This window comes from Suricata suricatta, chromosome 12 (genome assembly GCF_006229205.1).
Source record: "Suricata suricatta isolate VVHF042 chromosome 12, meerkat_22Aug2017_6uvM2_HiC, whole genome shotgun sequence".
NCBI classification, from domain to species: Eukaryota; Metazoa; Chordata; class Mammalia; order Carnivora; family Herpestidae; genus Suricata; species Suricata suricatta.
Window position 1 is genome coordinate 17034979 of NC_043711.1, and position 24727 is coordinate 17059705.

The 24727-nt window shown below is 38.0% G+C and overlaps 1 protein-coding gene across 11 annotated transcripts in view; it reads right to left on the reverse strand.

The window, feature by feature from the left end:
- Window positions 1–24727, reverse strand: part of MAP4 (microtubule associated protein 4) — a 134286-nt gene that overhangs the window by 92975 nt on the left and 16584 nt on the right. For 10 of the 11 annotated variants that reach the window (XM_029919014.1, XM_029919004.1, XM_029919003.1 and 7 more), the window contains one exon: window positions 13846–13914. The exons of the other annotated variant lie outside the window; for it this stretch is intronic. In XM_029919014.1, coding sequence (XP_029774874.1) covers window positions 13846–13914 — 69 coding nt within the window. The remainder of the gene's footprint in view (window positions 1–13845; window positions 13915–24727) is intronic. 11 annotated transcript variants of the gene reach the window in all.

Consider the following 24727-nt stretch of genomic DNA (forward strand, 5'->3'; position numbering starts at 1 on the left):
AAGTCCTAAGTTAATTTTCTCACACGAAACAAAAGTCTTCAGTTCGTCTGGAATTCTTTTAAAGAGTCACCTTCAATTCTGTCCTCTAGAAATAGAGCATCTCCAAAAACACAATGGACACCAGTCATGTTTTAGTTACATCCAATTAAAATACCGTTATATAATCATCTAAATAGGAAAAGGGGCTGATGGCCAAACAGAGAATGATTTATTGGCAAAGCCAATTCCTGGGTTGAACCTGTAAAGGCTTTCGATGTAGACATTAATCATCATCTAATATCATCTTACATTTATTAACCCCTTCACCCATGATAGAAAGCACTGAAATTGTTTTCTCGTCCTTAGCCCAAACAATTCTTGTATTACTAGTTCTCCTTTTATAGAGGAGGAAACTGCAGCTCAAAGAGGGCAAATGACATCCCCAAGAGAGCCAAGCTTTTAGGGAGCAGATCTACGCCTGCTCTTCCCACAGCTTTCTCAAATCTAAACAAATCACTAAGACTTATTAACAAAAAAACATGTAGTGATACCTGGACCTAGCAAAACTTACTGCAATTATACATGGCCTTGCTCTTAACTTTCCTTCCCCATGTAAGGGCTGAAACAAACAGAAAGAACCACATGCTCAGAGAAAAATGCTGGTTCAGAGAAAAAAAGGGAGATGGCCAAACTGCTTATGCTATGTCAACAATATACAAAATTCAAGTCAGATCATCTTTTTCTGTTTATACACAAAATAGCAAGGTGGCCCATAGATCTCCTCGACATTAAACACAACAGACATTATGTCTAGACATAGACAAGAATAACACAAGAAGCTTGTAGTTTTTTCAAGTAGCACAGAAAGATCATAGCACAAGGCTTTATTATTAACTACAAATATTTTTTTCAAACCCAGGACAAAGTTTTAGACATAAAAATGTGTTAGGTAAAGAGGGAGATGGCAAGTCATTATAAACTTCGCATGGTCAGGGATATGAGAGTAACACCAGTAACACATATTTGGGCTTTGCCTCCAAAGACAGGAGAGGATAGAGCTGTGCCCTAGATACGTGAAAAAATGCCTGCTACGTTTCTTACATGTTACAGAAACACAGCAAAAGACCTATATGGGATAGTGCTGATATCCTGTAGAATGAGCAGGAAGCATGCAACAGCAGAAATATGCCTCCACTGCCAGAAAGAGGCAGGGGTTGAGGGGGTGCCTGGGTAGCTCAGTTGGTTGAGAATCCGACTCCTGATTTCGGCTCAGGGCATGATCTCATAGAGGTTCATGGGTTCAAGGTGGCAGGGCAGAGTCTGCTTTGGATTCTTTCTCTCCCTCTCTCTATACCTTTCCCATGCTCTTTCTCTCAAGATAATCATTAAAAAGAGAGAGCGAGCACTAGCTTTTCTCTCTGCTTTAGTCAGTGCCTCATTCAGTGCACCCCCCAACCTCCACCCCTTCACCCACTTTACTTCCTTTCAACCCTTCCATCTTAGTACAAATATGATTGCCAATTTGGGACAGACTCTCTCAGAATAACATTTCTTTCTTTCAGAGTTGTTTTCTTTCTTTCTTTCTTTTTTTTAAATTACACATTCAACAAGATGACTTATCCAACAGCTGCTGAGCACATACTATGTACCAGACACTGTTCTAGGTGCTGGGCCACATCAGTGACCAAAACAGAAACCCTATCCCTGTCATAATATTTATCTTCTAGTGGAGAAGGTCAGAGAATAAACAAGATAAATAATTAAACTGTACAAATTATAAAGTGACAAGCGCCGTGGAGAAAAATGAAGGCAGAGATGTCAGGAGAGTTTAAAAATGGAAGAGGTACGATTTTAGATAGAATAGAGAAGGCCTCACTGAAAAGGTAGAGAGAGTGAACTATGAGTATATCTGAGGGAAGAACAATCCAGAGAAAACAGCCAGGACTCAGAGCTCAAGATAAAGGCCCACCTGTCTTCTTCAGTAACAGTACTAAGAAGAGCAATGAAGCAAAGTTAGCAAAGGGGAGGGTTTTCAGGAATATCATTTAGGCTTGTGGTGACTGGTAAGAACTTTGGCTTTTACTTTGAGACAGGAAACCACCGGAAGGATTTTTAAGCAAAAGCGTAACAGGGAAATACACTACAGGAAGCAAACAAATGGAAGGTGGAAGACTAATGTGGGAGGTTATTATAGTAGTCAAGGTGAGACAGGGTGGCTCCAATCAGGGAAAGTGCAGTGGAGGTGGTGAGAAATGGTCAGGTTACAGGTCGATTTTTCTTTTCTTTTTAAAAAAAAATTTTTAAGCTTATTTTTTTAAGTTTATTCACTTATTTTGAGGGAGACAGAGAGACCATGCGTCGGGAGGGGCAGAGACGGTGAGAGAATCCCAAGCTCATGAAACCATGAGATCATGACCTCGGCTGAGATCAAGAGTCAGACACTTAACCTACTGAGCCACCCAGGCGCTCCATGGTCCATTTTTCTGCCAAATTAGATGTGGGGTGCAAGATAAAAAGATAGGAACTCAAATGTTTAGGCTGAGCAACTAGAAGGACATTCTATTTCCATTTAATGAATGGAGAAGCAGATTTTTGGTTTTGTTTTGTTTTAAGAGGGGGATTAGTTCCATTTATGCCTCAAGTGAGGTGGCAACTTTATATCCAAATGGAGATTTCAAGCTCTAATTTCAAATTTCACTAGTTCTCATCCAACCTCCTCATGGTATTTATCCATTACACATCTGTTCTTACCAAATGTTCCTTGTAACTCTTTAACATTTAAGTAATGTTTACTTATTTGTGTATTTTTCTCTACAATTGGACAAACCAGAAAAAAAGCCACAAGACAGCTAATAATAAAGCATTACTGTGATTCTGAAGAGGTCTGTAGTGTACACGATGGTGAATTTGAAAAGCATCCTTTTTATTGAGCTAGTTTATTTCTACCATTTTCTTTTTACTATTTTAAGTACAGACTTCAGTAGCATTAAGCACATTCCTAATATTATGCAAACAGCACTGCCATCCATCTTCAGAACTTTTTTCATCTTCCAAAACTGAAGCTCTACCCAACTCTGTTTTTATGAATTTGACTATTTATATACGGAACCTCATGTAAGAGTAATCATGTAAGTGGAATCAGTATTCTTTCTTTTTTACTAGCTTATTTCACTTAGTCTTTACGTTGCATCTGTATTAGAGCATGTATTAGACTTTTCTTCATTTTTTAAGGCTGAATATCACCCCACTGTATGTATATACCACATTTTATGCATCCATCATCCATCCATCCATCCATCAGTGGGCATACAGGTTGCTTCTACCTTTTAGCTATTATAAATAATGCTGCTATGTTGAGTCTCTGCCTTCAATTCTTTTGAGCATATACTCAGAAGTGGGATTGCTAGATCATTCAATAATTCTATTTCTAATTTTTTATAAAACTACTAATCCACCTCCCATTGTGGTTGCACCATTTTACATTCCTACCAATCATGCACAAGGGTTCCAGTTTCTCCACATCCTTACTAACACTTGTTATTTTCTGTTTGTTTGGACTTTTTGGATAATAGTCATCCTAATGGGTGTGAACTGGTATCTCACTGTGGTTTTTATTTGTATTTTCCTAACGATTAGTGATAATGAGCATCTCTTCATGTGCTTATTGCTCTTTGCAGATGTTCTTTGGGGAACTGTCTATTCATGTCCCTTGTGCATTTTAATATTGTTTTTACATTGTTGAACTGTAGGTGTGTTTTATATATTCTAGACATTAATCTCTTATTCAGATATGTTTTGCAAATATATTCTCCCATTCTGTAGGTTGCCTTCTACAGAACGCTCTGATGCACAAAAGTTTTAAATTTCTATGAGATCCAATTTATCTATTTTTACTTTTGTGGCCTGGGTTTTGGGGTCATATACAAGAAAACATTGCCAAATTCAATGTCATGACGTTTCTGTCCTATGTTTTCTTCTAAGAGTTTTATAGTTTCAGCTCTTATATTTAGGTCTTTCAGCATTTTGAGTTAATCGTTACATTTGGTGTAAAGTAAGAGTCCAGTGTCACTCTTTTGCATGTGGATATCCCGTTGTCCTAATACCGTTTGTTGAAAAGACTATCTTTTCCTCATTGAATGGTTTTAGCACTCTTGTCTAAAATCATCTGACCATAAATGCAAGGATTTATTTCTGGCCTTTTTACTGTATTCCTTGGTCTATAGGTCTATCTTGGTCTAGGCTAGGACCACACTTTTTGATTACCGTAGCACTGCAATTAAGTTCTGAAATCAGGAACTATGAAACTTCCGACTTTATCTTTTTCTAGATTGTTTTAGCTATTTATCCTTTAGGGTTTCACATGAATTCATGTGAGATTCAGGTTAGATTTTTCTATTTCTATCCCCCACCCCCAAAAAAGGTGGTTGGATTTTGAAAGAAAAAAATCATCTTCTGAAAAAGCACTTTAAATCTTCCTACCAGTGACTGACATTTCACTGCTGCTTTGGAAGCTCCTAGAAGCTCATGGTTGTAGTAATCATCCATATACATCCTTTTATCCACACCCTAGAATTTTTTTTAAAGGAATTAATCTATGAGCAATGTAAAAACCATATAAGACTTAATTATATTATCAAATTTCTCCTTTAAAACATTAGGATAAGAGTCCTAAAGTATATCAAAACCTACAAAGCTGAGAAATAAGAGAGCTCAACCATTGTTGAACTATAACCAACTTTCAATAATTAATGGAACTAGACAAAATAGGAATAGAGGACCTGAACAACACTAGAAACCAACTAGACATATTTTTAGAACATTTCATGCAACAACAGTAGAATATACATTCTTCTCAAGTACACATGGAACATTTTCTAGGACAGACCATATGTTAGGCCATAAAACAAGCCTGAATATATTTAAAAGCACTGAAATAAGACAAAATACATTCTCCAGCTACAATGAAATGAAATTAGGAAAGGACAACAGAGAGTAGTTTGGGAAATTCACAAACATGTGGAAGTTAACAACATACTCTTAAATTACCAATAGGTCAAGGAAATCCCAAAGCAAATTAGAAAATATTTTAAGATGAATGAAAATGAAACATAACACACTAAAACTTATGAGATGCAGCTAAAGCAGTGCTCAGAGGGAAATTTATAGCTGTAAAAACTTATATTAAAAGGGAATAAAAATAAATCACAAGTCAGTAATGTAACTTTATACCTTAAGAAACTAGAAGAAAAGCAAACTAAATCCAAAGCAAGCAGAGGGAAAAAAATAATACAAATAAGAGTGGAAATAAATGAAACAGAAAAGAAAAAATAGAGAAAACACAACAAAGCCAAAAGTTGGTCCTTTGAAAAGACTGGCAAATTTGACAAATCTATAACTGGACTGATCAGTAAAAGAGAAAGGACTCAAATTACTAAACTCAGAGATGAAAGAAGAGGTATCAACACCAATCTTGCAGAAATAAAAAAAGCTTATAAGCAAAAATTAGAAACAATGGCATGACAACAAATAACAGATGAAATGGACAAATTCCTTAAAAGGCAGTTACTACTGAAACTGACTCAAGAAGAAAACATTAGGTTAGGAAATTTCTGAAATAATTTTTGTAACTTATATAATTAGCTATTCAGTTTCTAACAATTAGGCTTGGGAAATTAGCTCCATGATAGATGAAATTCCTTCAAATTTCCCTCTATAGAATTCAAGGACCTCATTCCTTATAATAAGACATAAGCAGATGAATCTTTTGTCGAATTAATCTCTTGAGTTAACTGGACCTCTTGTGCCCAATTCTCCTTAAAAGTCCATCTTTCACTCTACCTATAACTAACTGTAGCATCCAGGTGCATGTCGGTGTGATTTGACTGCACTTTATTTCAACCAAACCAGAGTTTTGTGCCTCACATCATTTTGATGCCAGAGACGAGTCATCTGCAGTCTGGCATTGCACAAATACAAACCCAGAATCACAACAGTTAACTGAGAGATGGCATAGGATTAAGGCCCCTTTGTCCACAAAAGTGATGAAGTTAGTGATATTTCTTCATATTGACTTGTCCTCTTTCCAATTTCACTTTTCCTGGTCTCCTACTCTTTTTCTCATGGGATCACTTCTCAAAATAAACTACCTACACACAAAGCCTTTGCCGCAACCTGGATTTTCTCCCAGAAATCAGTGACTTAAAAAGGCCTTTACAACAGTCCTTTAGGGGCGCCCGGTGGCTCAGTCAGTTAAGGGCCTGGCTCTTGATTTCAGCTCAGGTCATGATCTCATGGTGTGTGAGTCTGAGCCCCTATCAGGCTCTGCACTGACACAGTAAGGATCCTGCTTAGGATTTTCTCTTTCTCTCTGCCTCTCCCTCCCTCACAATTTCTAAATAAATACATATATACATAAACAAAAGAAAAAAAAAACAGGCCTTTAAATGTCCATTCCTTCCAACTGTCTTTATGACACTTGTTAGCACTTAGAAGACCCACTGTGATATGACAGGCTGTGGTAGAGTACAGGGCTTCTCAGCCTATGTTTGAGTTTGAGCTCTATCATTAACCTAACTTCAACTTCTTCAAATGAGAAACGGATATACTGTTATACATTAGAAACAGTTTACAAACTCTAGTATGCTACACAAAGGACAGTGATCCTTATTACTCATGAGTGTATCAGAAAAATCTGTTCAAGTCTACATTCAGGTAAAAATAAAACATCAATTTACAGAAGCTGTATATGAATATTAGTTCTTTGAGTAAAATCCTCTGGTCTCTGATACAGTATGGCTGTATCTATAATGCTTTCATTTTTTAAGAAAAGAGAATGTATTTGTATATTACTAGTGAAATTATAAATAAAAGAAAAATATTCTATATCTACATATGCCTGTTGTCATAAGGCAGAGTCTTATTCCACAAAAAGAAGCAAATCAAAATCATATCAACAAAGTTATGGTTTAAAAAGTATATCAAAATAATGGATTCACACAAAGCTCAGGAAGAAGCTTTTTTATCTTATTCAATACCAAGCTCCAAAAGAAACTGAAATCAAAGAGCTCACTGTACAATTAAATGCTAAGTGCACAAGCTGGTTTCAAGGGAGTCCGAAATACCCTAGAAGGAAACGTAACATGTTGTATTAATGGGGATCTGTGGAATTTCCTGAGCAGTTCTATGTTTTTATCAGAAGACCACGAAATTAAAAAACTTTAAGAAACATTAGGTGTTTGTATTTTACTGATGTGTCTCCAACATGCAACTTGTATCTGGAAAATGAAAGAAAAGAAATTAAACTTTTGTTTTTAGGATCTGGGGATGAGACAGGGGAAAGGAGGTCTGGCCATGTCTATATCTAGAACACACTGTGTAGCTTTATGTTTGGGCTTCATTTATAAGTTATAATGCCAGCTTAGAGGTTGGTTATATTAGCTGCTCACAAATTCTCATTACAAATTTATTTTTCTGCTAAGATTTCACATTTGCGGTTCCTTAGAATTTTGCTAATGCTACATTCCTTGCATCCTATCTGATGCTACAGGAGACAGTGAAGAGACCCCTAGGACATCATTTATGTCATGACATTCCAACAAAGCAGTTTCACTCTTCCCTGCTGGTATGACAGGGTACAAACATCACATTCAGAACGGTTCTCACAATAAAAAGCCACTTGGTCTGTTCACAATGTAAATCGATCACCAGTAACACTGCCATTTGTGAAGGACTTAGTTTACTGCATCTAGCTTAGCCTCCATGGTAGCACAGACGTCTATTCCGCAAATAATTTGTGGTTAAGCCTTGTTAAGCCTTCACTGTAATGGAAACAGCATCAATATAAAGTTGAGGATAATCCATTCTTACCCAGGACTTAGAAATGAAGCTAACGTTCTGTGCCTGCCCCACCAATCCCATATCTTTATCCAGAACTCTCTCTAGGCTCCCATCTCCACTGTATTATCAGGTCTACAAGGGGGAAGAATCCAATGGTAGCCAGATTCCATCTCACTTTCATCAAAGAGAATACGCTAGTAAGAGCTAAGAATTGTCCCAATCACCAAAACCTTTAATCCTAGCATACTTATAAAAAGTTAGTGAGGACTGTGAATTATTATTTATAGTATTTAAATTCTTGTGCTTTAAACCTAAGAATAGATTGTTAAGCCCCCTTATTAAAAGGAAATCTAAGAAGGAGCCTGGCTGGCTCAGTGGGTGGAGCATGAAACTCTTGATACTAAGGTGGTGAATTTGAACCCTATGCTAAGTGTAGAGATCACTTAAAAACAAAATCTTAAAACAAAGTGGGGAGGGGGAGGGACACCAGGATGGCTCAGTGGCCACCTGGGTAGTTAAACATCCAGCTTTGGCTCCAGTCATGATCTCATGGTTCGTGAGTTCGAGCCCTGCATTGAGCTGTCTGCTGTCAGCAAAGAGCCTGCTTCAGATCTTCTGTCCCCCTCTCTCTGACCCTTCCCCACTTGCTCACATGCTTTCTCTTTCTCTCTCACACACAAAGGGAAACCTAAGAACATTAAACTGAATTTTCTTAATTAAAAAAATCTGCCAATCTGAAAATACTTTATACCATGCAAATTTTCTTAGGCATAGAATCTTTTCAATGTCTTAGTTCACTCAACACACTGCCTTTGCAAATCTACCTACTGTAAAGAAACACTAACTCAGAAATGGGTAGGGAACTGGGTGAATTCTTCCCAGAAGCAGTATACTAAAGATCATCAAATAATAAAGTTATAAAATTAAAATGTCATTGAATGTAACAGTTTCGATTGATAATTCAGAAGGCATTTTAGGAACACTGTGAACCTGAATTTTAACTGGACTAAACTAAGTACATATACCTAGTATTAGAAGTTATCTAATAATAACTGATATGCCATGAAACTCCTTTGAATTAACAGCATGTTGCCACTCTGCCAACTGTTTTTCTCACCAGATGCTATAAAATATCAATCGTTTGGGCTTAACTAACACAGATTCTGGATAAAAAGGAGTTACTCTGAGAATCAAAAACAATGTTAGTGAAAATGAAAATGTCTGTCAGAGAGTAAAATGCCCATACAATTACGAAATTATTATGGGTGGGATTAGAAGCTTGGTTAGACTGAGAACTCATTCCTCAAGAGTCTTTATTTGACAAACTCACATTATACTTCAGTAATTAAGACTCCAACCAAAATTCAGTCTGTAAGGTGTTAATGTACGATGTTTATTAGTGTAATTTATTTAGCACAATGATCACATTAAAATGTCCCAAATACAAATTGTTGTAGTCTAAAGTCACAAAAAAATATAAACTCAGGTGCATGAATAAGGTTATATAAAATGTTATTTATAAACAAAGTTCTACATCTTCAACACTGGGCCGAAAAGAAGGAAAAAAAAAGAGAGAGAGAGAGAGAGAGAAAGAAAGAGAAAGATTACATATAAGAAACATATTTCAACAGAACAACGCTGACCAGTCTGGTGACCTCACACTCAGCTGTGCCCATGACGACAACACAGCATTTCCTTACAGAACTGGCTGTCTCGTACAAGGCTGCACTGAAGCAAAATGAAACATCCAAGGGAAACAGAGAGATAACAATGTACACCAAATTTTAGCTGTCATTAGTTCCAAAATATCAATTCCATAAATAAGAAAAATATTTGGGGGGGAGGGAAGTCAAACAAAAACAAAGCAAAATGGAAATCAAAGTGGAATAAATCAATGTCAGCAATGGACTATGAGCATGTCCCTTTGACCACTGCCACAGCAGAGCTGCCCTGGGCTTCTCCAGCCACCTGTCGCTTGCATAAGCTGTAGAGACTGGTTAGAAGTGACAGAAAAAGGTCAAAATTGATCCTTAAAAGTTAGGACTGCCAAGTTTGAAAAGTTCCTAGTCAAAAAACTAAAACCAAAACAAATTCAGAAAACCAAAGAACATACTGAACACCTAAGTGCACACCAAAGGGAAAGGGCTAGGTTTTATTTGATGGGTGCTCAACAGTTTATAGAGTTTTATATTTCATCAACTGCTTCAGAAGTAAGCACAAGCAGGCCCCTCAAATGTGCTTCCTCTAAGCATCTTCTCTCCAAAAACTCACGGAAGGAACTCCTGGCAGAGGAGCAAGCCCCTGCTTGTGACCAGAAGAGGGAATGCTTCCTGAATTCCAGAAGTCATTGCAGGGACTCAGTTTAAACTTCCATAATATTCTGGTTTTTCCATCTCAAAAGCAGTTTTGTGTCAGAGGATCTAAAATAATGTACATCTCAAAATCTTCCTCAGAACCTAGTGCCATTTATTTTAATCCAAAACAATCAATAGTTTGGTTGATTATGACAACCTACATAATCAACTGGAGGGCAGAGAATTGCAGTGTTTCACATTCCAGATCTTAAACCAGAACTCCTCTAAGATTTCCAAACATGGTCCAGGGTTTATATTCTCTTTCTAAATATCCAATCAAAGGTTATTATCTGAAAAGCTCTGCAGTACTTTTTCCAAATGGTTCTTCTAGACTTTTTAGCTATTAGTGTGGGAAAACGAGGAACAAGTTTAATAAGGAAGTCCCATTGGGCGCTGTGCTGACAGTCCAGAGCCTGCTTGGGATTTTCTCCCTCTTCATCTCTCTCAAAATAAGTAAAATAAACTTAAAAAGGGAAAAAAAAAAAGTCCCACTGGGACAATCCTCGAATGCACTGAGTATAAATGCTAACTTGTAAAGGCCTTCACATGTGATCCACCAATTCCCCTGGCAGGCTGCAAAAAGGCTTCTCCAGAGACCAAAGGGATTCAAGACTCTACCTGAACAGTTTGAGTCCAATCTGATAACCATGTCATTAGAAAAACCTGATAAGCTGGTTGTAGTTCTTTGGTGAATTGCGATGTACTTTCATTCCCATGTGTTTACAGAAAAAGTTGTTTTCTGTATCAAATCCTAGTAGTCTATACAGGATCCCACTTTCTTAAACTTCTCAATTCTTATTTTGATAGTTCATGATGTTATGAAAGTAACTTTGGTTATAAAATTTCATACAAAAAAAAAGGTTGTCAGACTTTCAAGAGAATCTAAGCCTCTAGACAAACCATAATTTTGTAATAAAAGCAATTTCAGCCCAACTTGTTAGTAACAAAAGATGATTTAATTTGAGGAAGTATTTTTCAAAGTTTAGTCAGAGCTACTCTAAATTAGAAAACTTTAAGCTAGCTATCGTTATTCAGATTTTAGTAAGGTGGAGAGAAACCCAGGAAAGCCTGAAAGACTGCCCTCCCTAAAAGCAAGCTCACGAAGGGAGAAGGGTGGGAGAGAGGAGGAGTGGGGAGGGAGGGCCACTGCAGTACTGGTGGACTCAATCCCTTTATGAAAGCACACATTCTCATTTGGCATTACAACATCCTGATTCATTCTGAAGAGCTGAAAAAACAAATGGAAAAGGCCAACTCAAAATGTTCAAAAAAGAAAAAAAACGTGAGATTGAATGAAATGATAAAATGAGTTTTCAAAGAGAATAAGAAATAAGACATTAGATTCCCTTTATAAAATACTAAAATTAAAAATTCATCTTGTACTCTGTGCTCACAAAGGGAAAGGAGGTTCCATCAAGCCCTGCAGAGCACGAGAAGAAGCAGGTGGTTTGCTCAGGCAGCAGTAGAAATAGGCCCCGAAGAACTACCCTCAGCTTCTTCTACATCGTGTCCAGGAAGGAAAAGCAAAGCTCTGCAAAATGCTGCAGGTTTTAGAAGTGTAACGGTGCTTAGGAAAGATCACTGGTCTGGTGTTGCAGCAGCCCCAGTGTGGAGAGACACGCTAGGCTTCTAGGAGGAGAAAAATAGAAAGGGAGGAAGAAGTAGGAAGGGGAAGGAAAGGGCAGAAAAGCACAGGTCATTAGTAAACAGCAAGTTCAACATAGCAAGATGCTCATAACACCCTTTATATGCTATCAGTGGAACTGCTCTGCTCTTAGGATTAGAGACAACATCCTGAATAAAACAGAAAAGGGATTTTTTTTTCAAAATGGCACTGAGCTACGTGCTCTAGTTAGTAATGGCCAAATTAGAATGAGGTCACAACATGCTCCGAAAACATGCACTCTTTGCCCCCTCCCTACCCTTCCCCACCCCCAGTGAATCATGCATATTTTCAAGAGGTCAAATTCAGAAAGGAATCATCTTCCCAGGTATGCAAACCATATCCTACCCGCTACCATAATGTCAGTGGGCAGTTCATAAATCCCTGGGTTCTTTTTTGCCACCAGGGAACTGAAAGTCTTTAAACAGTAAAGGCCAGGCTGTATGTTTTCCCTGTTCAATTTTTTCCGTGCTATTAAGAGTTGGCAATCGGAAGCAATTGCTACACAAAGTTTGGGTCTCTTTGGGTCATACTTGACATCTTGCTGGGGGGAAAAACTCTCTAGTTTTGACAGTTTCCTCTCTGGATGAAAATGGCATCCATTCCTTCAACTGACTAATCAAATCAATTCCCTCCAAGCCTTTTCTTCCCTTGGCACTGCCTCTTTGTCAAAGAAAGCCGAACTTACACATTTCTTAAAAATTCATGTTCAAGCTTCTCCTTTAATCACAGGGATATTTCCATAAATGTTTCCTTAAAACTATACAACACAGATAACTCAGCTTTCAAAGCAAGCACAGAAACAGTCAATAATATAACAAAGGTTATCAAAGAAATAGAAAATTTCCCGTTCAAAAAACTGGAAGGTGGCACTTCTGGTGGTTTCTAGCTTTTAAAGTAAAGAGTTTCTAAGTTAATGAGCTGCTAATAAGGATGTTAATGTCACTGGGTAAAACTAACATTCACAACAAATGGAAACCAGCCATCACTAAATCTGAGGTACAAAGACAGATAGGACATTCTGGAAGGTCGCAGAATACAGAAAAAATACTGGAATAACTGTCGTGGCTAACAGGAGGCTTTCGGGAAGCCTTACAAACAGACACCATACGGCGGCCCAAGGACAGTCTTCTCAAGGCTGAGGTGTCCACACAAGGGAAACACAGACACAGCACGTTGTCTAGTGCTCGCCTCAGGTGCAGCAACGTGAATCAAATGTTATGCCCCAGTTAAGGGGCACGCTCTGTTGCAAAGAGCAGTTTATTCGCCCATTAGAGATCTATTCATTTGGGTCAACAGTGTTAGCCTGATTACAACTGCAAAGTAAGTGCAGTTATTTATAAAAATATAGCATGACTCTCTTAACAGCTACCTAAGAGAGGGTTTGCACAGTACATCCCTGTGGACCCAGCTACTTCTTCAAGAATTCTGCTCAATACAAATACACTGGTGAGAGCTGGTGCCAGTTATGAGGTGGGAGCCCATAGGAACTCAGTGCTAGCTGATAGAATATCAAAGCCTTGGTAACAGGCTAGGAACTAAGGTTAGAGGCAGATTTCAAAAGTAACAGTTAAAGGGGAGGAAAAAAGAAAAGAAAAAGACTGAGGGCAAAACAGAAAGGAAAGAACTTTTAAATTGTGGCTCATAGATTTCCTAACATTGAGCCATGGAAAGCAAGCTAAGTGTAGTGGGTTAAAGCCTGTGTAAAAGTGGCCAAAGGTCTCCAATATAACATATTTTGATGATGATTAGTCTGCATCTATAATTGTATTTTTAAGATTGAGCCAGCTCTTGTGTGGCACAACTACAACAAATATTCAAGAAATACCATTCTTTCTTCTGTTGTTGGAGATGGTATGTGGCAGATGCCCTGGATTTGAATACATCCAACAAGAACAAAACCCTCAGAAATAATTTGCATGCCTCCCTAACAATCTTCCTCAAAGGAGATCATCACGGTGTTTACTGTGGCTGATTCACCTCCACATTTGGGGAATCCAGGAAACGACTTACCCGCAGTGTCAATCCCTTCCATTCCGTGGTCACCATTGGCTAGCCCTGTTGCTTTAGAGCATGGAGTACCTGCAACAACCACGGAGAATAATCACCCGCTGTGACACCCGCAGTATGAAAAGAGACTCCACACTACCTAACTAGGTAGAATTTGGCCACTCTTCATAGCATGAGCTTAAAGCAGATAAAAATCTGTCAAAAATTTAAAGATCCAATAAAAGAAAACCCAGGGGTATAGAACACAATGGAGTCCTTCATTTTTATGGTGCCCAGACTCTACACTATACAAGGCCCTTTCCTAACAAGCAAGCTGAAATTCTTTCTGTTCTATAAACTGTCAAAGATTACCAATGTATTCAATAGAACCACTATGAAGCACCACAGATTTTATATCTGTGATTCAAATCCAATGCTGTAAGGGCACAGGGCCATTTGAAACTCCCATGAAGAGAGTCCAGGGCATCATCACATTGCTCGTGAGGGTGAGGATTACATGGTCACCAGTAGCACTACTGGAAACAGAGATCTTTTTTATTTTTAATCTTACTTATAGAGTATAGTTGTGTCTTATTTCCTAATAATTAAAGACACTGAGCATCTTTTATGTTTATTTGCCATCCCATTCTTTGGTGAATTGGTCAAATTTTTGACCACTTCTCTTTGGGTTGTTTTCTTATTATTGAGTTTTGAGGATTGCTTGTACATTCTGAGTACCAACCCTTTATCAGATGAATTCTGCAAATATTTTTCCCCATCTATAACTTGTATTTTCATTTTCTTAGCTGTGTCTTTTGCAAAGCAAAAGTTTAAATTTTGATGAACTCGAATTTTTTCATTTTTTCCTCATGGTTTCTTATACTTCCGGTGAGGTAACCTGAGAAATCTTTATCTAACTCAAGGCCATAGGATTTTCTCCTATGTTTTCCTCTAGAACTCTTATAATTTTCAAATTTAGGTTCCATATTAAGGCCTATGACACATGATAAATTTTGTATATAGTAGAGATATGGGTCTAGAACTGTATTTTTTTGCATATGAACATCTAATTATTCCTGTATAACTTGTTGAAAAGACTATCTTTATTCCACTGAACTGCCTTTACATTTTTAGTAAAATCACATATACTATGTGTGGATCTATTTCTGAACTCTTCTATTCCACCGGCCTGTAAGTCTATCCATTTTTCCAAAACTACACAGTCTTGATTACTGAATCTGTATAGTATTTCAAAAAAGTCATGTGAGTCTTCCATAATAGGTCTTTTCCAAAATTGTTTTGGTTATTCTAGTTCCCTTGCTCTCCTATACCATGGATGAAATTGCACTGACTATATAGATCAATATAAGGATGTACAACCTTTTCTTAAAGGCTCTGACCACACCTAACATTTTAGCAACCAGTGTAGCTCTGCAGCCAGCTTGCCAACCCAAGAGCTTCCCATGAGTCACTCTCAAGAATGTACCACAGATATTGTTCATAAAACAAGTAAAAATCTAGAATGTGTGCTACAAAAATATAAAATGCAAGATTTTACTTTGAAAGACAAGAAACTACACTGTCCAACCTTCTGACTCCCACAGATCCAAGGCAGAAATCTTTCACATCAACTCACTGAAAAGATCTTTCATTCTGTTACCTCAGATAACAGAGTGACTACAGAAAATCTAAAGAACAAAGAGACCAAAAAGAGATTATCAATTAACTGGAATAAAAAGAAAATGAAGGAATGAAAGAGAACAGGCTCTTACTGAATATCCACTATGCACCAGGCACCATACTCGGGCTTCACATATTGTGTTTTACTTATCCAGAGAGATACCAAATATGTTCCATCCCACATTTATGCCAAATATGGGATAGAACATGTTTAGCATAAATTTCCTTTTACCCTCCCAAAGTACATTTATAAAATTTATTCTTCTTAGCTCAAGAAAGAACGTATATTTTTTTAAAAATCTGCCTCAATTTAAAATACAAATTGCAAAAAATAAAATAAAATGCACATTACAGGAAAATGCAAATTACAAAATACACCACTTCTGGTCATGAGAGTGATAGAATCTTTTTAAAATTTAGTAATAGATAGTGTTGGCAACAGTGTAAGAAAACAGGTAATCTCATACAACACTCGAATATAAATTGGAACACTTTTATGAGACAACTTGGCAGTCTATCAAATTTTTTATATATATATATTTTTTTTTATTTATTTTTTTTTTTTGAGAGACAGAGAGAGACAGCATGAGCAGGGAAGGGTCAGAGAGAGGGGGAGACACAGAATCTGAAGACAGGCTCCAGGCTCTGAGCTAGCTGTTAGCACAGAGCCCGACAAGGGGCTCGAACTCACAAACTGTGAGATCATGAACCAAAGCCGGACGTTTAACTGACTGAGCCACAAAGGCGCCCGACAGTCTATCATATTTTGATATACTTGCTTAACTCAACAATCCATTTTAGGTGTGTAGTTCAGAGAAAGACATAAAAGTACACAAATATGAATGTTAATGAGATGTGGATTGTGACACTGTATAAAAAGTTACAAATGCCCACTGACAGAGTCACTAAATTGTGAAATAATATGTACTTTTAAAAGAAATGAGATAGCTTTTCACGTACTGATATGGGAAGATGCCAGACTTTATTAGGAAAAAAATTAAACCAGGGTTGCCTGGGTGGCTCAGTCGGTTAAGCATCTGACTCTCGATCTCAGCTTAGGTCTTGATCTCGAGGTCATGAGTTCAAGCCCCACACTGGGCTTCACAATTGGCATGAAGCCCACTTAAAAGAAAAAAAGCAAATATAGCATAACAGCATTATAACACACATGCACACTCAAATAATCAGAAAAAATATGAAAGAATATATACCAAACACCACTCACAGGATACCAGAGATAAAGACAAAAAGGAAGACTTTAACAGACACAAAGTCCTGTTTTAATTGAGCACATTAAAGAATTTTATAATACTTTAAAAAAATTTTTTTAAGTTTAATTACTTTGAAAGACAGTGGAGGGGAGGGGAGAGGGAAAGAGACAGGCAGGCTTGGAGGGGCAGAGAGACAAGGAGAGAGAAAGAATCCCAAGCAGGCTCTGCACTGCAAGCATGGAGCCTGATTCAGGGCTTGGACCCATCAACCACAAGATCATGACCCGAGCCAAAATCAAAGAGTTGGACGCTTAACTGACTGAGCCACCCACATGCCCCAGAGTATATTAAAGAATTTAAGAGTAGGGACACCTGACTGGCTTAGTTGGTAGAGCATGCCGCTCTTGATCTCAGGGTCATGGGTTCAAGCCCCATGTTAGGTGTAGAGTTTATATAATAATAATAATGATGATGATGATGATGATGATGATGATATAGCTTAAAAATAGTGGATAGACATTTAAAGAGTGGACAGACAAGGGAACAGAATAAAGGACCCAGAAATGAACCCCAAAACTTATGGCCAACTAATCTTTGACAAACCAGGAAAGAATATTCAGTGGAATAAAGACAGTCTCTTTAGGAACTGGTGTTGGGAAAACTGGACAGCGATGTGCAGAAGAACAAACCTGGGCCACTTTCTTACACCATACACAAAAATAAATTCAAAACAGATGAAAGACCTAAATGTAAGACAGGAAGCCATCAAAATTCTAGGAGAAAGCAGGCAAAAACCTCTTCGACCTCAGCTGCAGCAACTTCTTACTCAACATGTCTCTGGAGGAAAGGGAAATAAAAGCAAAAATGAACTACTGGGACCTCATCAAGTTAAACACCTTCTGCACAGTGAAGGAAACAATCAGCTAAACTAAAGGCAACCAAGAGAACAGAAGAAGATATTTGCAAATGACATATCAGACAAAGCGTTAGTATCAAAAAGCTATGGAGAACTTATCAAACTCAATACCCAAAGAATAATCCAGTCTAGAAATGGGCAAAAGACATGAATAGACACTTCTCCAAAGAAGACATCCAGATGGCTAATAGACACACGAAAAAATGTTCAACCTCACTCATCATCTGGGAACTACAAATCAAAACCACAATGAGAGACACAGCACACCTGTCAGAATCACTAAAATTAACAACTCAGGCAACGACAGATGTTGGCGAGGATGCGGAGAAAGAGGATCTCTTTTGCACCGCTGGTGGGAATGCAAACTGGTGCAGCCACTCTGGAAAACAGCATAGAGATGCCTCAAAAGTTAAAAATAGAACTACCGTACGACCCAGCTATTGCCCTACTCGGTATTTAACCAAGGGATAGAGGTGTGCTGTTTCGAAGGGGCATATGCACCCCAAAGCCTATAGCAGTGCTATCAATAATAGTCGAAGGATGGAAAGAGCTCAAATGTCTGTCAACAGATGAATGGATAAAGAAGATGTGGTGTGTGTGTGTGTGTGTGTGTGTGTGTGTGTGTGTGTATATGCAACAACATGGATGGAACTAGAGAGTATTATGCTAAGCGAAATTAGTCAAAGATAAATATCATATGACTTCACTCATATGTGGAATTTAAGTTACAAAACACATAAACGTAAGGGAAGGGAAGCAAAAATAATACAAAACAGGGAGGGGGACAAAACATAAGAGACTCTTATATATAGAGAACAAACTGAGGGTTGTTGGAGGGATTGTGGGTGGGGGGGATGGGCCAAATGGGCAAGGGGCATTAAGGAGGACACCTGTGGGATAAGCAGTGGGTGTCATACACAAGGGATGAATCACTGGAATCTACTCCTGAAATCATTTATGCACAATATGATAACTAACTTGCATGTAAATTAAAAAAAAAAGTTTTAAGTGGCTAAGAGTTATAGAATTCTGAATAACAGAACAGTATTTAGCCATTAAAAATGAAGCTGTAGAAGTATATTTATAAACATATTTGTATATGAGCAATCCAACGTGCAAAATAATAAAATTATATGCTATAGAATCCCATTTTGGTAAAAGAAAAATAATATTACGTGTTTAAGGTTAAACAAACAAAAAATGGGCAGAGAGAGCCAACTCACAGGTCATCTTCAACATACTACCACGAGTACTTAAAAATAGGAGGGGCACCTGGGTGGCTCAGTCGGTTAAGCGTCCAACTTCGGCTCAAGTCATGATGTCACAGTTTGTGGGTTTGAGCCTCGTGTTGGGCTCTGTGCTGACAGCTCAGATCCTGGAACCTGTCTTAGGATTCTGTGTCTCCCTCTCTCCGTCCCTCCCCAGCTCATGCTGTTTATCTCTCTCTCTCTCTCTCTCTCAAAAATAAATAAAACATTAAAAATAAATATTTTTTAAAAATAGCAGGAAAGATGGCTCAAAAGAATAAAGTAAGAAAAGACCTAGAAATCAAGAAGGCGACCATACCTTCTTGGTAATGGTATGGCAGTGGACCAGAAATTACGAGAACTATCCAAGAAGTTGAAAGCCAACAGGTTACTGAAGAAGAAACCACAGCCCGAAGGCAGCACAGGAAAGCAGGGCTGCAAGGCCTTCTGCAGGCGGACAGCAGGTATGATGGGAGCACCATTAAAAGCTAGTGGGCCAGGCCCCATTTCCCCCCCACTTTCCTTCCCTCACCTCAGAACAGTCAGCCTTCTGCCAACCTCCAGGATGAATAGGGAACCCTCACACTCCACCTGGCAGCACAGTTGTATCCCTGTCAGAGGCTGATGGTAGAAAAACAGTCATGAGGAATCTCAAATAGACAGCAATGCCGCCTAACTGAGGGAAACTATCACTAAAAGAGTAAGGCATCACATTCAAAGAGAATAAACATCACTCAGGGAAACAATGTTGATGCAGCAAATAGGAGACTTTCTAAAAAACTACCTCATTTCCCTCAGAAGGTATAAAAGAAAATATCACATATCCATGAAACAAAAGCAAGCCCCTATGCAAAGTGACTTCTCTCATGACTGAATAACAAATCATCTTCCAGATTAGGTAGTTTCCAATTCTTTGCTTTCATCAAAATTGAAAGAGGACTTACAGAATTCTTAACATATAACTCAAAAAACAGGACATTTCCATAGAGATGTCCATTCCCACACATTTAGCTATGTGGATAAAGCTTTTTCACTTTAATATCTATTAAAACAATAGGAAGAGAGGGATGCCTGGGTGACTCAGTCAGTTAAGCATCTGACTCTTGATCTCAGGGTCGAGAGTTCAAGCCCTGTGGAGGGCTCTGCGCTGGGCATGAAGCTAACTAAAAACAAAAAACAAGAGGAATAGAAATTGCTAAACCTTCCTTCATCCTAGCAAAAAATAATTATCCACAGATTCATAACCTAATTGAGAAAAATATAAATCCCCATCACTTAGAAAAACATTTCCAACCAAATCCAACTTTTATGGTTAGTAATGATTTACCAAGAACTGTAACACGTGTGATCAACTGTGTACTACTAGTAACTGTGATCAAAACTTTTCTTCTGGACCAAGTTAATATTCAAAGCCTTATGGTTACAGGAACTTTTTAAATTAAAATTTAAGCTTACATACATATTTTGTTACAAAAACATAGTAACAATCAAGAAAAACCTATCAAGTAAAAAATGTATTACACTAGGATAAAAGTCTATGACAGACATGGACTAGAAATAAGAGTTCAAGGAATCAAAAGAAGCATTTACATTTCCAGTGATAATGAACAGCTTGCTCATACATTTTTAAAATACATGATGAGGAGAATCAAAATGCTATATATTTAGGAGCATTTGGATGCACTGAAAAGAGCAGCATAACTTATTTTTATGTGGCAGAAGTAAAATATTCTGAAAATGACATGCTTTACAACTACCTCCTTTAGCTAGAGCTTTAAATATCATCAACTTCCAGATTGGTCTCTAAGCCCAGAACTCTCCTCTGAACTGCAGGCTCTGACCGAGCTGCCTATTTCTCTTCTCCACTCAGGTATCTTCTCCACTATCATATAATTCACACTCAGCAACTCTCGCCCTAAATTTCTTGTATTCCTCTAAAAATCAACTTTTCTCTTTTTTAAAGAGAGAGAGAGACTCTCAAGCAGGCTCCATACTGGGCATGGAGCCCATCACTGGGCTTGATCTCACAACTATGAGATCATGACCTGAGTCAAAATCTAGAGTTGGACACTTAACTGACTGAGCCACCCAGGCACCTCTCAAAATACTCTTTCTAGAGCTTTCCCAATATCAGATGACGGCAATTCATCTTTCAGTCAATTGTGCTAAAACCCTTGGGGTTATCCAGGATTCATCCTTGGCAATGTACAAGGAGCGGTTTGGTGGTATGGCATGGGCTACTGTAGGATCCGAAGGGGTTCAAGAAAGGAGACAGCGAGTAGAGACATCTTTTTCAAAGAAGCAGGGGGAAAAAAAGGAGTAAATGAGATGGTCATGGGGTTGAGATAAGACTTTTTTTAAGTATATTTATTGATTTTGAGAGAGAGAGAGAGAGCATGAGCAGAGGAAGAGCAGAGAGAGAGGGAGAGAGAGAGAGAATCCCAAGCAGGATCAGCACCATCAGTGCAGAGCCTGATGCAGGGCTCAAACTCATGAACTGTGAGATCATGACCTGGTTGATGCTGGACATTCAACTGACTGAGCCACCCAGGCATCCTTGAGATAGGATTTTTTTAAGGAAGGCCTGTTTGATGCTAATGAATGACCCAGTTGAAACAGAGAAACTGATGATGCAGGCGACAGAAGAGACAACTGCTATAGCAGTGCCCTAAGTGAAAGCACAGTTGGCCCTAACAAGAGGAAGAGCAGAGGAAAGGGTAGAGGGGGAGGCAGGTGAGGAGATGCAGCAGGGGGCTGTGCAGAAGTTCTCTTCTGACTGAGTCTAGTGATCCTTTGTTGTAAAAGTCATTGGCTAAGAATATGAGCAGGTGCTGGAGGTTTGAACAGAAATGAGATGATGTGAAATAGTCATCTAAGAAAGTGGAAAACTTTACAAATTCATATGAATTAGTAGCAGACTCCTCAGGTTCAAAGGTCAAGCTCTTTAGACAAATGAAATTAAGATTCCTATATATTTCCTGAAAATAATATGTATATGTCTAATAATTTTGTCTTTTGAGTTAAATAAGTAAATCTTTAGTTTTGAAAAACAGCATCTAAAAGACATTTAATTAAGCAGAGAGTACACATCCATGAAGATGGTGCAGTTTCATAGAAAGAACATGAGGTTTAAAATCAGAAGATCTGGGTTCAGTTGTGGTCTGTCACTATTAACCAAATGATCAAATACAACTCCCTTGGGCTTTCTAAGCCTTAGCAGTCTCCTGGAAAATGGGACAACATCTACCTCCCAAGGTTATCACAAAGACAAAATCTACTAATACTGGAGGAAGTGTTGTGCCAATTGTACAGCGTTACGTAAATGGTAACAACTTTTATTATTCTCATTGTTATTAACTACAGATTGATCAATCTGTACACTAACTGTAGATTGACTGTAGACTGATCATTAAACTATAAAGGAACACTGATTGAACATAAAAATATAAAAATCTAGCTGAAGTGACATTTTGTAGACTGATAATTGTGAGTCTAAGAAATAAGGAACTTACCAGAATAAAATAAAAGCAAAATAAGGAGGTTAGAAGAAAATAGAGACAGATTCTACCATACACATAACGCCTAACAATCTAAAAAGAATCCAAGCCAAGGAGAGAATAAGAAAGAGCGAGAGTGAGAAAGAAAGACAGACAGACAGATAGACATTACAACATAAAAATAATTAGGCTTTAGAGTAAGAAAGAGGCTCACTGTGCATTCAAAAGATGCTACACTGCCTTCTTTCACTAATTCCCTCAGAGGAACAGCCATTTCATGAAATGAAATCTTTCTCAGCTAAACACCTATAGATAGCACTGAAAACAACATAATTTTAAAATAATCACACATTCTGAGAAATAAGGATTTTCAAATTTACTGGTTTGGGAGCCGTTTTTTGTTTCTTTGTGTGTTTTTAAATCTTTTCTCTCACAAGTGATTTCAGGGACCCACAGCCGGCAAATCAGGCAGAGAAGGGAAATAGCAAGACATTGAAAAGGCAGTATGCTGTGAGGAAGACAGCATGGTGAGTCTGCTTTGGGCAAAATGGGGGGCGGGGGACAGACTGCACATGATCTCCGCCCAAGGGCACCTTTTAGTGCAAAAGTCAGGCCTGTTCCGACATCGCCCTCTGGTGGCCACTAAAGGAGGTTGAGATGCTCTGCAAGAGAAGGCTGTCCCCAAAACAAGAATTCTGCAGTATCTAGTTATCATCCTTTCAAGGACTCAGCTTAGGCCCTTTCTCCTGGATCAATGTTTCTTAATCTTGGATGCATCAAAGTTACCTGCAAGGGCTTGTTAAAACACATATTGCTGAGCTCCATACCCAAAGTTTCTGATTCCAGGTGAGCCTAAGAACTGTACCTTAACTGTACCTTAACCCAAGTGATGGGATACTGCTGGTCCAAGGACCAAACTTTATTAAATGTTAGAACATTTAATAAAAACAAATTCTTAGCCTCAAAAACCTCCTAGAATTATCTCCGTCTCACAAGTACAATTAAGCACAGAGTATAGAAAACTTAAGTGACTTGTGCACAAATTTGCCAATTATCTGTGTCTAAGCATCACCAATGTGCTAGATCAGATGCTCATGCTCATTCAAACACCTACTACAATGTTGTGAATGAACAAAAGTCACAGAAACATTATTGTTTTGTTATTTGCATGTTAAAGGAAACTGTTTTCGTCTCCCTGGCCTAGAAAATAAAGCCATTTAGAGGTGATAATGAACAATGATTAGGTGGATAACATTTGCGAGTAGAAAAAACAATACATATATCCTGAAAAAGTATTTTGATAACTATTTCCCAAGGTGACAGGCATTTTAGAAGTTGACATGACACCAGTTTTATTTCCAGGTATTTGGCTCTTTAGATGTTTCATGGGGCAATAAGAAGATAAAAATATCCGTGAAACAAAACTGAATAGTGGGAAAATGGAAAAGAGAAAAGAGTACCTATATCCACGAAAAAGGCCTAAAAACAATGACAAATCCAGTGGCAACAAGCACCCCTAGTCCCCACCCACACTGTGAAGAGGAGGGAGGCTTTCAGAAATCACTGTTGTTTCCAGGTCTGGGGCAGGAACTGTATGTTGGGAGGAAAAAAGCGACTTTTCCTATTCTGTGATAAGTGTCTTAAAGGCAGCCTGCTTGCTCACCCCCCATTTTTAGGTTGAGGGCAATTAGGGTAGGCATGTGAGAATTAAAAGAAATAAAAACACCACTGTCCAAAGAGTTGTGTTACATGTAACCTATTCAACTGCCCTTTGTATCCTACATGCGGGAAACTGGTTGCTAAGATTCCACTCGCTGGCCTAAGTAAGCCTGCTGTAAAATCACATCCGGAGCACCAGCGTTAATTTCATGAATCTCACCCAATAACAAAATCAAATTTAAAGTTGGATAGATAGTAAAACATGAAAATAATAAAGTCCAGCACCCTTCCATTACTTCTAAAGAAGTATTCAGAAGAAAAAAAACATGTTATTTAGAACATTCTCCAAGCAAAACACAAACATGAAACCTATCATTTAGGCAAAACCCATTAGTCTGATAATCTATAAAAGTCAGACTCACAATAGAGAAGCCCCCATTTACTGAGCACCCACTCACTGCCCCAGATTTCTACAAGACAAAATAAAGAAGCTCTTTTCCTTTCCTCTTCAGTGTCTCCAAACAGCCACCTCTCCTTTTCCTACTTATTCTAAGCCAAATCTTCTACAAACAAGGTGGAAAAAAAAAAAAAATCAGAACCTTATAATTTAGTTCTAATGTAATTATAAACTTTATATTATTCTTTTTGAACAGGCTGATAAATGTATGTGTACAAAACCCAACTGGTCCAAAGGGA